The 11,715-nt window shown below is 55.7% G+C and overlaps 2 protein-coding genes across 2 annotated transcripts; one reads left to right on the forward strand and one right to left on the reverse strand.

Annotated features, from left to right (window-relative positions):
- Positions 1 to 6,782: 6,782 nt before the first annotated feature.
- On the reverse strand, positions 6,783 to 7,838 carry NCS57_00387700 (S-methyl-5'-thioadenosine phosphorylase; the record flags this gene model as incomplete). The annotated part of the gene is made up of 3 exons (XM_053053854.1): positions 6,783 to 7,186; positions 7,245 to 7,736; positions 7,811 to 7,838. 3 exons carry the CDS (start codon positions 7,836 to 7,838, stop codon positions 6,783 to 6,785), a joined length of 924 nt encoding a protein of 307 aa, XP_052916014.1.
- Positions 7,839 to 8,793: 955 nt separating this feature from the next.
- NCS57_00387800 (uncharacterized protein) lies at positions 8,794 to 11,715 on the forward strand (the record flags this gene model as incomplete). The annotated part of the gene is made up of 3 exons (XM_053053855.1): positions 8,794 to 9,005; positions 9,056 to 9,450; positions 9,506 to 11,715. 3 exons carry the CDS (start codon positions 8,794 to 8,796, stop codon positions 11,713 to 11,715), a joined length of 2,817 nt encoding a protein of 938 aa, XP_052916015.1.

Below are 11,715 nucleotides of genomic sequence, written 5' to 3' on the forward strand. Positions count from 1 at the left end.
AGCAGCCCAGGCGCGGCCCCCCAGGGTGTGGTGAGAAACAAGAGCCCTCCATGGTGGGAGAGCTCATGGGGTCCCGCGTTCGCGTGGGAGGGAGCGCCGCCCTCATGAGGGAGCACAAGCCTACCTACGGCGCTTCCAGGCGCCAACCTACCGTTCCCGTCGTCGACGATGGAGATAGGCACACCCGTCGACTCCACTGAATCGGCAAGATTTCGCTCCATAGGTGCTAAATTCAGCACTATTCCGCGTCCACCTCCACTTGTCCCGTCTCTGTCCGTCGACTCCGGGCCTCGTCCGTCGTCCCCAACCATCTCTCCCGCCTCTCTCCGCCCCTCGGCCGCGGTACGGTCTTGTCGCAACGTTTCGTTTGTTAGGCGACGTTGGGAGGAAGCATTGACGAGATGACTGGTCACTTTAGCGCAGAGCAAGAAGGCTGGCCGTGAATCCCGATCAGGGTGGCTGCACTCCAGTGGCGCTTCTCAACCCCGGCCCTGATGGTGGGAGGAAATGCACGTCATGGTTCAAGAAGTGTCCCGCTAAGACCGGGAGCATGAGCATGACAGGCAGGAGGATAGCGTGGTTCCGACGCCCAGCTTGATTGGGCCTGAGGCCCTGTGGCATGTCCTCTGCGCAGCCTAGAGGCATGATGGCTTAGGCTCGGTGCCCCTAAGAGCTCCATGTCGAGCATCGCGGGTGGTGCAATAGCGCCGTTGATCTTCAATGCAATGTCGAGGGCGCCGTTCCTGGCCGTCTTGCCATCAGAGCCCACCATCAAGATTTACCCGAGATACCTTGGAAGCAGGCCTTTCAGACGATGGAGACGGTTTCGCTGGGATAAAATCTAGACACGTTGACCGCCTCTTGATCAAGCATCAGGAAGAGCCTGCTCTCAGGCTCCATGACCAGGCCTGGCCCCATCTCTGCCCCATTATGCCGCGGTACAGATCACTGTCGCATCTCAACGTCCTGTCACATGGCAGTGGTGGGGTGCTATGCGTAGATGCTACGTATTGTGGGAGAAATCATGACGGGGATGGGCACGGCTCAGCACCAGGTAGGGACGTTGTTGGTGGTGTGGAGGTTGCAATGAGTTGAGTTGAGGGAGGTGTGGTCTGCTGCGTCGCGATTCGGCTGGGGTCCATGGAGATTGCATTTGCAGAACCGAGGATTTTACATGGACCAGGAGGGGTGTGAGTCGAGGCAATGGCTCAAGTGTCATTCTTGTCAGAGACCATCTTGCTTGTTTGTATCTATATGTCTGTTGTCTGTTCTGCGTGGGTGAGCTGCAGCAGTCGTGGGTTCCGGTGCCTGTTTCGGAAATGAGAGAATGGGGCAAGGATAAGCATCGCATCTCGTAGGTTGTTACGTACATGTCCGTGGTCTTGAAAACATGGGCGGCTATTAGAAGCTTTTTGGGTGGAAGATGTGTGCTTAGACACGATAGGAAACCTACGCGCAATCAATTTATGGAGCTGTTCTAAAAATTATCATGACTAAGGCGAGGCGAGGGAACTCCCGTGGTGCTAAAGATATTTAGAATTTCGCTCCCAGCCGGTGAACATGGACTAGGTCTCTAGATATGGATGTCTCCAAGTGAGACCCGCGCCTGTGAGCTCGAATGGCCTTGGAAAAACAGAGTTGAGGTGACTGGGATGCGCCCTTGTTCCCGCATTGGACGTTGGGAAGCTCTTTTTTCCCCATGAGATGAGATGGCGGTGGGAAATGACGAGCACTTTTTTTCCTTCCTCATGATCCATGGGTACAATACCTCCCTACCTACATCCATCCATCCATCCATCCATGCCATGCAGCTCTCATTTTTCATTTTGCCGATGCAGAGAGCGCCACTGTCACATCTGCAAGGTCATCTGTAATAGTAGAATCACCAGAAGAATTAAACCGAGCATGAATGATCAGAATGTTGTGCAACCATCCATGGATGGGCAGGGGTTGACAAGTGACGTCGTGGAAGGGCCGCCAGCCCTTGCCCTCCACCACCGTTGGCACCCCTCCACGACAACCCTGGCCGACACCCATCCCTCCATCCTGGGAACTCCATTCAGACACCTCCATCTTCAGACCCTAGTTTGTGGTGTTTGACACAATGGGGAAAGCCAAACTCTGCGAATTATCGACATGGTTTAGCTGGGACCCAATGTGGTTGGCGCTTGCACAATAGCGTGGCTTGCTCCATCCGTCCATCCATCCATTGACATCCATCCAGGGCCCATTGCGACTTGGAACGTCAATGAAAGCTCGGCAGCCTCATGACGAATGACGATGGCACTATCGAGCATCCCACCAGAACACCTACCTATTTCGGGTGAGTTCGAGGATGGAGATCGACAGGCCGCGTGCGGGCATACCGAGCTAAAACAAAAAGCCATTGACAGACAGCCAACAACATCCATCTACCATCAAAAGCAGCATCAGGCTGTATCACCCAGCACCGAAGCACGCCCGTCCAGCTTGATACTCCCAGCTGACAGGCCGCAACGTACCGTACCATACCGGCACCTCGCCTGACAAGCTGGCCATGACCCGCTTGAGAGGGATTTATGCCGCCCGGCACGCACATAGCAGAAGTCTTCAAGCCGCAACCCGAAGGCCGAGACGGCCTAGCAGTGAGGTGGAAGCCAGGGGCGGGGGGTTTGCTGAGCTGGGCTGCCCCCCATCTTGCGCCCCAGACGGCGGTCCGATAGATCGCGATAGGGGGTCGCTGCCCTGCCCTCTGGGGGAGCAAGAGGGTGCGGCACCTTACCTTGCCTTACCTCGTGCCATGGGCTACTTACTGTCCGGCTTCGAATCCGGCAGGACGACCGGGCAAAGGTCCCTTTTTGCCTCTCCCGACAGACTGGTAACGTTGACCTCACCTGGCTTGGTCGGCTCCTTTCCGAGGCTTTTCAGAGCCTTTCATTCGATAGTCTCGACATGACAATCGTGCTGCCAATGTCAAAGAGCTACCCTCACGGCCGCCTTACAAGGTCCTGGGCGGTAGCACAACCACCAAGCGAAGCCGCACTAGGTGGGCCAGCAGGGGTACAGCAAAAACACCCCAGCAGCTTGGCAACATTGGAAGCCCGTGACCAGGTACCGGACGTGTCCGAATTGTGACTCCTTGTTATTACGGCTGTGGCAGAAGAAACAAAAGACAAATGGCCGTGGTGAGAGCCTCAACAAAGCAAGCACAGACCGAAACAAGCAAAACGTCAACATGACGATGAATAATCGCTCACGAGGCGCCAAATTCACGCCAGCCTCGACCCCGAACCGAAATTCAACGGACACGCCGTCCGGTGTCCCTGTCGGGAATATCGTGGAGATGCCCGGGCGCGAGATGCGGTCCTACCTGGAGCTAGTCAGCGTTGGTGCCTGGGCCGTTGTCGCCAAGCTCATTTGGGGGGTTTTGATCATCACCAACATCCACTCTAAAACAAAAACAGCAGGAACAGTTCATCGCGACAGCTGGAATCACGGCCTCGGCCCAATCAGAAGTAGCGCGGCTGACTCAGGCAAAAGCCCATCGTAATCCAAGACATTTTGACGGCTGTGAGCTAAACCTACTGCCACCACCGAAACGTTTGCTCTCCTCATTTGACGGAACAGCCTGCCGCTCTCCCCAGAACCTCGCCGGCTCCAAAAGGTGCATTTCTGTCGATTGTGATGGACAAATGAGATGGCGGCATCACCACAGTGCACCAAACTTATCAGTACTCAAGAATACATGACCCAAGCAACCCCCGACGCCATCGCTTACTAGCCTCGCGCGCATGCTCGCACGCACGCTCGTCCCAGGGCCGTTTCTCCAGCAAGTCAGAGACGACAGATGGCACGACTCGGTGGCATCATGGGTTACCAGAGGCTGGAGGTCGTTCATTGCGGTCTTCGCCTTGCATTGCTTTTTCCGGAGCGTCACACGCCACGTGGGTTTGATAGCTAACGCCCACTAAAAAGTTCCAACCGACGATCCTCGGCGGTGCTACCCATTCGCTCCTTGGTTGCCGGAAGGCTCTGCTTCTCCGGCAGGATGCTTGGATCCTTCTGTCGGCGAACCATCTTATTCCAAGACGGCAGGATGGGATTGCAATGTGCAAGGGCGTGTCGACGGATGGACGTGCAGAGGGATCATCGGGGCTTGCCCATGGTGATAGTCTCGCCGGCCGCTTTGACGCCGGGCATTGACAGCAGCCTACTGCAGCTCTCATGTACGTATCAAGCTCACTCTACTGCGAGACCGGCAGATGAGAGAGCCCGTCCAAGGGCCATCTGTGCCTGCAGCACCTAGCATTGACGGCACCTGGCAGTGCAAATGCACGACGCGGGTTAAGCAAGGCACAGTTGTGGACCGCTCTGACCAAGAACTGTCCGAGATGGAGGCCACTCGAGGTCAAAGCCTGCACAGGTTGTGCAGTGCGCACGCGACTCGAATCTGACACAACCAACCAACCACTTGGTGGGCAACAATCCACTGGGATCCTGTTTCATCTCACGCTCACGATAGCTCGAGCTCGCAAACCCGCAACCAGCAACATCGTGCGCTGGCATGGATCCAACGGATTTTGATTTACAACCAGACAAGGACTCGGCTGACAATCAGCAAGAGCCATGGCCCACGGGTCGTGCTCCCACGCCGGATCCAAGAGGCACACGGCACGAAGGCCGCCGTTGCATGCTAAGACTTTTTAGTGTTGATGTTGTGGACACTATAAGACGCCGTCGCTACAGCCTGGCGCCAGGCCTAACCCACAGTTGGTGGGTTTGCGCTCGGCTGGCTGGAGACGGGCGAAGCTAGAGAAGCAAACTCGCCAGACAAGGTGATCTGACCATTGCACCACCAACACTAACGACACACCAGGCATTGAGACATGAGCGAGACTGTGCTCATGCTCTTCAGCTCCCTCGCTCAGACCGCGCCGCCTCCCCGGCCGAGCACTGCTCTCGGTCCCGGAGCCAGTGAGGGTCTGGTCTTCGGCGGCGGTGTTGGCTCGACGTGGGCGTTGGGCTCCGCGTCCGGAACGAAATTCCATTTCGGTCTCCCAATCCAGCCAAGGCGCCCCGGCCGACAACTGGCCAGTTTCTCGAGTCTTCGGGAACCGATTCGCTCCGGGCCGGAATGGAGACGACGGACCCAGGCCGCCGGCATATTTTCTCATTGTCATGTATACCTTGTGCTGCGCCGCAACCCAATGTTTACCGCTCTTCTGCAGCTACGCGCGTCGACACTGCCGGCCGCTGGTCCCAGGCCGTTGATGGGGATTGTGGGATGAGGCATGGGCAAGAAAGGGAAAACGGGGCCTCCGACGAGACGGACACACAACATACGGATGTCTCCTGCATCGATGACGGTGATTTTCACGGAGCTACAATACCAGCTGCCGTGGCTCTTGGCCCTGTCATCAACCGAGCATCTCATTGGGCGTGTTCAACTCCGAGGCCCCCAACCTGGACATGGTCTTCGGCAATGTCATCAATCCACTCGTGTCTGTACGACAATCCCCAGCTGTTGGGGCGTGCCCGGTTTGCTTCAAAGAGAAAACAACGGGAGACAACAAGCAACTCTGGACGGACCGCGGAGTCGGAGCAGGTATGACACCTGATGCTGCAGGATTTGGGCCGTGGACCCGGCCGAGATAAGTTATTGTCGATTCAGCCCCCGCGAGCGGCGCCTGCGTGCAGAGGGCACGCAGCAGCAAGGAGGGCGTGAGGTGTGAGGGAGCAAGAGGTTCCAGGCCTCATAGGCGCGGCAGATGCCCCTCTGGTTATGTCCCCCATCGTCAAACGATGTTGTGCAAGTGGTGGCGTTTCTCGACACACGATCTGTCAGCCAACCGAGACAAACATGAGAGGTGCATCGACATTTTTCCTTGAAGCGGAATCCCGCTGTTGGCTGTGGGTGTGGGCACGGTGATGAGAAATCGAAGGCCCATGATAGCCGGAGGGCGTCATGGATGTCGTTGCAATCCAGCCCTCACTTCCCCACGACACTAATGTGAGCTGCAAGAAATGCCAAGCGCAATTAGTCAAGGACCCCGGCAAACACAAGCCTCCAGGACGGGCCGTTGCCGAGTCGAGGTTCACTAACGCTCCAGGAACCCGAGGGAACCCCAGCCGGCGCCGTCTCTGCAGAACCTTGGTTCATGCTGTTCATTCCTCTCAAACCATATTGCTTGGTCCCCTTGCAAGGTGCGTCCAGTGTTTGCTCTCCAAGTTGCTCGCTCCTCGTCTTCGATACCCCGTCGCAAACACATGGAACAGAGACACAATGCATGCGCCGCAGTGGGCCTTGCCATTGCCAACTCGAGAGCCGCATTAAAGCCACGTCGGTTGGCAGATGCAGGCTCTGAGAGAACAAGAGGAGGAAAGAAGACGTCAAGGGTTCGCAGCAGACACTGAAGCGCCTGAAAGACTTTTTATTTTGGTCCCATCTGGAGGTTGGCCCCAGCGAGAAGAGGACCCCCTTGTCAAGGACCAGGGGTCATTCGACACCTTTGTCTTCCTTGGATCGTGCTCAAGACGGCGTCGCAGGCGCATTCGAGTCGGGCTGCTCGTATGCAGCATTTCAGAAACAAAAGTCCGGCCTTGGATCCCGAAAGTCCTCCACGTCTATGCACAAGGGTCTCCTCTATAATCTAATTCCCAGCCGCCACCACAGTTGAAGTAGGTGGTTTCACGTCAAGTCATGCCAGACATCCATGTTTTCTCTGCCGCTGAACCCAGAACGCCCGATCATCAACGCCAGAAGTCTGGCGTTTCTTCAACTCTAGCCAATCCCAGCTCCTGCTTTACTCCTCCCAGAAGCCAGGGAAGAGGTACTCGACACGCTTCATCGCCTCGGGGTCCCGACCTTCGGGCTTGGTCATAAACTTGACGGCGCCCTGGGACGCACCCTGCCAGTGCTTAGCCAGGACCAAGTCACTGTTGTCAAGGTCGGCAAGACGGTCCAGGACGGCTCCCACTAGGCGCTTGGCGTTCTTGCTGTTGGCCTTCATGTACTTTCCAACCATCTCGACGTTGACATCCTCGAAGGAGTGCCAGCAGTCATAGTCAGTGGCCATGGCAATCACCTGATAGGCCATCTCAGCCTCGCGGGCGAGCTTCGCCTCGGGAAGGGTTGACATGTTGATAACCGATCCACCCCACGATCGATACATGTGCGACTCGGCGCGGGTTGAGAATTGGGGTCCCTCTATGTTACTCGTCAGATCATGACCAGATTTCTCGGCAGGGATCTATGTCTTGCTTACCCATGACGATGACCGTGCCCTTCTCGTGCAAGACAACGCCGTCTCCCTCCATATGCTCAGCGCACGTCTTGACCACCTTGGCAAGGCCCGCATCAAAGGGATCGGCGAAGCCGACGTGTCCAACGACACCGCCCTCGAAGAAGGTGAAGGGGCGGACACCCTTCGTACGGTCGATGACCTGGTCCGGAACGACGAAGTCCATGGGCTTGATCTCCTCTTGCAGCGAACCGACGGCGGAGAAGGCGATGACGCATCGGACACCGATATGCCGAAGGGCAGCGATATTGGCTCGGTTGGGGACTTCGTGGGGGGCAAACTGGTGGTGGATGCCGTGGCGGGCGAGGAAGGCTACGTTGACGCCCTTGTGGGAGAGGATTTGGATGGGCGACGCGGGAGCACCCCACGGTGTGATGGGGTTGAGGGCGGCGATGGGCTCGAAGCCCTCGAGCTGGCCAAGACCAGTGCCGCCAATGACGGCAATATGGACGGGCTCTGAGAGAACGTGTCAGTTTGCGCTTCGGCCTATTCGGTGAAGATCCAGTGAAGGAGCTGGTTGGTGAACGCACTATCAAAGGTCGTGGGGAGGTCACCCATCTTGGCGGCTGTAATCGAGGAGCGGGCTCGGAGCTAGGCTAGGGGGCGAGGTCAGGGAGAGGAGAGCGACGTCGATGAGGAGGAAAGAAGTTGTCGTCGCTTGGAGGGGGACACAGATATTTCTCGTGCCCGACGCTGACGAGAACCTTTACCCCACCATGGATAACGTCCCAAGCTTGCGTGCTCCATGGAGGGGTCGTGGGCCTCACAGGGCTCTTTTATTGGCTCGGCACGTTGGGCATTATCGACCTTGAAAGGGATATCGCTCTCACGATAGTATCGATAGGACGGAATAAGGTTTCTCACGTTCAGTTCCTTCCAGGGGCCAATAGGAAATGTTCCTACATGTTTCGAGTTCAACGAGGACAAGGTTTGGGGAGGTTGCGTGGACACTTCAGGGTAGATTTTGAGGCTATGATATCATCGTATGGGGATTCTGAATATCTACCTTGTGAGTATATTTCAATCTTGACATTGCCTGCTTACCTACCTATCCATACATTTCACTCCATACTCCTGTGATAATATGTATTTACTCCCGGAGGCATGCTTGCAGGCACTCTGTTGCTTTGGTTAATTGTTTGACGTCGATGCCCGGTAGTGCCGGTTTTATGAATCTGTGTAGGTTAACTCTCATCCCCAGCCCAGGTCATCAAAGTATCCATATCTCAGCAAGTAGAAGAAAATCATACAGGCCCTTCAATCATAGCTGATTGCCGATGCCATCATTCTGTTTGTTTTTAGTCAAGAACAATAATATCGGAAAGCGGCAATCGCATATTGTGAATTACCTACAGGCTACCACGGCTACCTCATCGTTCTCCTCAGGTGCTGACCAAGCCGGCCAAAATTTTCCGCGCCCCGCCGAATTTTAGGTCACCACAACATCCGGTGAACTACCAGCAACACACTTGATATCAGCCGTCCTCATATTGAAGACATAAAAAAGGACGCCATGACACGCCTACCCGATTATGTTAGCTTGCCGGTAGAGGCCCAAGAAGATGGCACCGGCGAGACCATCGAGGAGCGATGCTTCTCGGCCGCTCTCATCTGCCTCGAGGGCCACTACACTCAGTCACCCCCCATGGGACCTCAAACATCAGCAAAAGTGAGCTCGATGATCTCAAAGACGCTGGAAAAGACACATACGCTCCGCAAGGCTCGGTAAGTGACTCGCACCCACCAAGAGCTTCATCACTGATGGTAGCCTGTAGTGAGGCAATCTCGAGGAATGTGGCGATCTGGATCTGGCTCACGAGAATTTTCGCCGCTGCCATCCCAAGCCTCACGACTCGATCCGTGGGACCTCTGTCGAGCCTCAACGACCCAGAAAAGGGCGTCACGCCGCAGGAGAGTACGGCCTGCATCATCAACCACCATGCGTCCATCAAGGAGGACCTCGGGATCCTCATCAAGCTCATGCACATTGCCCGCAACCTCCTCGTCAATGCCGAGCCCGAGGTGCCCCAAGATATCTGCGCGGCGGTGCATTTCGACCAAATGGTTTACCAGACAATCATCCTCTGCGTCAACGTTACCAGCAAGGGATACGACGGCGAGATTATCGACGAGAACCAGAGGCTCAAGTTGACTGATGTCACAGAGCTTTGTGAGTTTGGCCTTTGAGTTACTCATATATGTGGCTTTAAACTGACTCGCACTAGACAAGAAGCTGCTTGTAACCTCACTACAACAGGCGCATAACTGGACAGCCAAGCATGACAGAAACAAGATGTCTTTCTGGTTCGACGTCCTCTTTGACGACGACGGTGCGCTCTCTGGCCCCGAGGAAGCCCTAGGTGATGGCTCAGGGTTTCGCCCAGATGTTGCAAAGCGTCAGGTTCAGCATTGGCTCGATCGTAACTCCAAGATGTGCGACACTGCGAGGAAGCTTCTGAAGGATTACGCCGAGAATCACGCGGACAAGCCTCCTGGGAACCTCGCTCCTATCCGACCCTTGGCTTGGAACTGGCTTCCTGATGGTTCTGTGGATGTTCCGGCTGATATGACCAACCCCGAGGAGAAGATCAACCCGATTTGGAAGCCAGATGAGTCGGACAAGTTCGAGCAAGACCGCGCGTATGGCCGCGTCTCTCGAGAGATCGACACATGGTGGCTTAATGCTCGGGACCCTAACTACGAGGACTGGGTGGCTGGAATGCCCTCTGTGGAGCTTGCCCAGACACGTACGGAGCACTGCCGCAACAACCTGGTTCACCGATATGCTCACTCTTGCGGAACAGACCATTCTCCACCGCCTGGAGTTGTGGAGGAGGAAGAAGAGCTTTCTGATCATGAGCATTGCCATCACTGCGAGCACGAGCATGATCATGACCACGACCACGACCATGACCACGACCACGACCACGACCATGATCACGACCACGAACACGATCATGACCACGATGACCACGAGTGCGAGTGCGAATGCGACCATGGGCATCACCATCATCACCACCACCATGATCATGAGTATGCTCATGACTATGTTGAAGACATGATGGACGATGAAGATGCCGACGACGACGAATCTTATGGAGAGGGGCCGCTGACGGGCTTGTTGACCGAAGTACCAAATATCCTGGATCCAAAGCAAATCGAGGCTTTGCACATGATTGTCAAGTCTTGTATTCTGGACAATGCTGGCTCAGGACTTACCAGGGCGGGCGAAAACTTGCAAAAGACTCGATGCCGCATGTTCCTGGCGCTCGACTGCGGCAAGAGTCTTCTACGGGAGATGCTAGTCTTTATTGCCGTCTGGGAGAAGGATGAGCAGTCACTTATTTTCCAGGTGACGACCCAGATCGTGGAAGCACTCCATCACAGCGCCTTGATCCCCTATGCGTGGAACTCTCTGCGCATCTCGAAGGATATCATCTCGCCTGCGCAGACTGTCTTGTTGCGACTTGTCAACCACATGTTCAGAGCCCGAGTCAACAATCCTTCTTCTCAGGAGTCAAAGGACAATGCTCGCGATATCAAGCTGGTGCATTTCTTCTTTAGCTTTTTCCGGAGCCGTATTGTCCCTGAGTGCGCAGCGCTTATGCATCTTCAAGCTCAGATTCGGGAAGAGAACTGTGACCCGTCCGACTTCCCCGTGGACAGCTGGGATATGGAGCGCGCCAAAGACGGTCTCGCTCAGTATCTCGATTTCCTCACCACAGTTGCCGAGATGATGGACACGCGGGCGAAGCTGATCGAGTGGGAGGCTGTTTACGATCTCATCACCATTTTGAGCGGACTCGAGGCTGGAGTACCCAAGAAGCCTCTCATCGAACTTCCAAAGCGATCACCCCGGAACGAGTCTGGTAGCAACCCCATGGTTGAACGTCCATACTCTACCGGAGATGATGGACTTCCCCCGTCGCCACCACCGCCACCCTTGCAAGAACCAGCCCACAAGTTTCCCTGGTCTGGAATCAAGGGTCAGATCTTCACCATCATCGCCACACTTCTGCAGCCGCCTCCTGGACAGAGCAGCCCCGGAAACCCTGACGTGCAGATGCAGATGGTCAAGTACAACGGAATAGTGCCGTTGCTGAACTGCTGCGCCTACGACGACCACAACCCCTTCGCTAAGGAGCGAGTGACCATATGCCTGAAGTGGCTGTTGGATGGGTGTGAGGCCGCAAACAACTTTTTCCGCGAGCTTGTCAATCTTTCACCACCACCCAATCTGAGACCTCCGCCTGGAGGTACTACGGTGTCAACAATAAGGGTCGATGGTATTCAAGGAGAGGTCAAGGTCCAGGTTCGTTCGGGCACATCTGCACCGGGAGCACAGGACACTGCAGATATTGTGGATGGGGCCGCAAGGCTGAACCTCAACCAGCCCAGTGGGCGAGGTAGCATCGAGGACGACTTTATGGCCTAA

Source organism: Fusarium keratoplasticum, chromosome 3, assembly GCF_025433545.1.
Source record: "Fusarium keratoplasticum isolate Fu6.1 chromosome 3, whole genome shotgun sequence".
Taxonomy (NCBI): domain Eukaryota; kingdom Fungi; phylum Ascomycota; class Sordariomycetes; order Hypocreales; family Nectriaceae; genus Fusarium; species Fusarium keratoplasticum.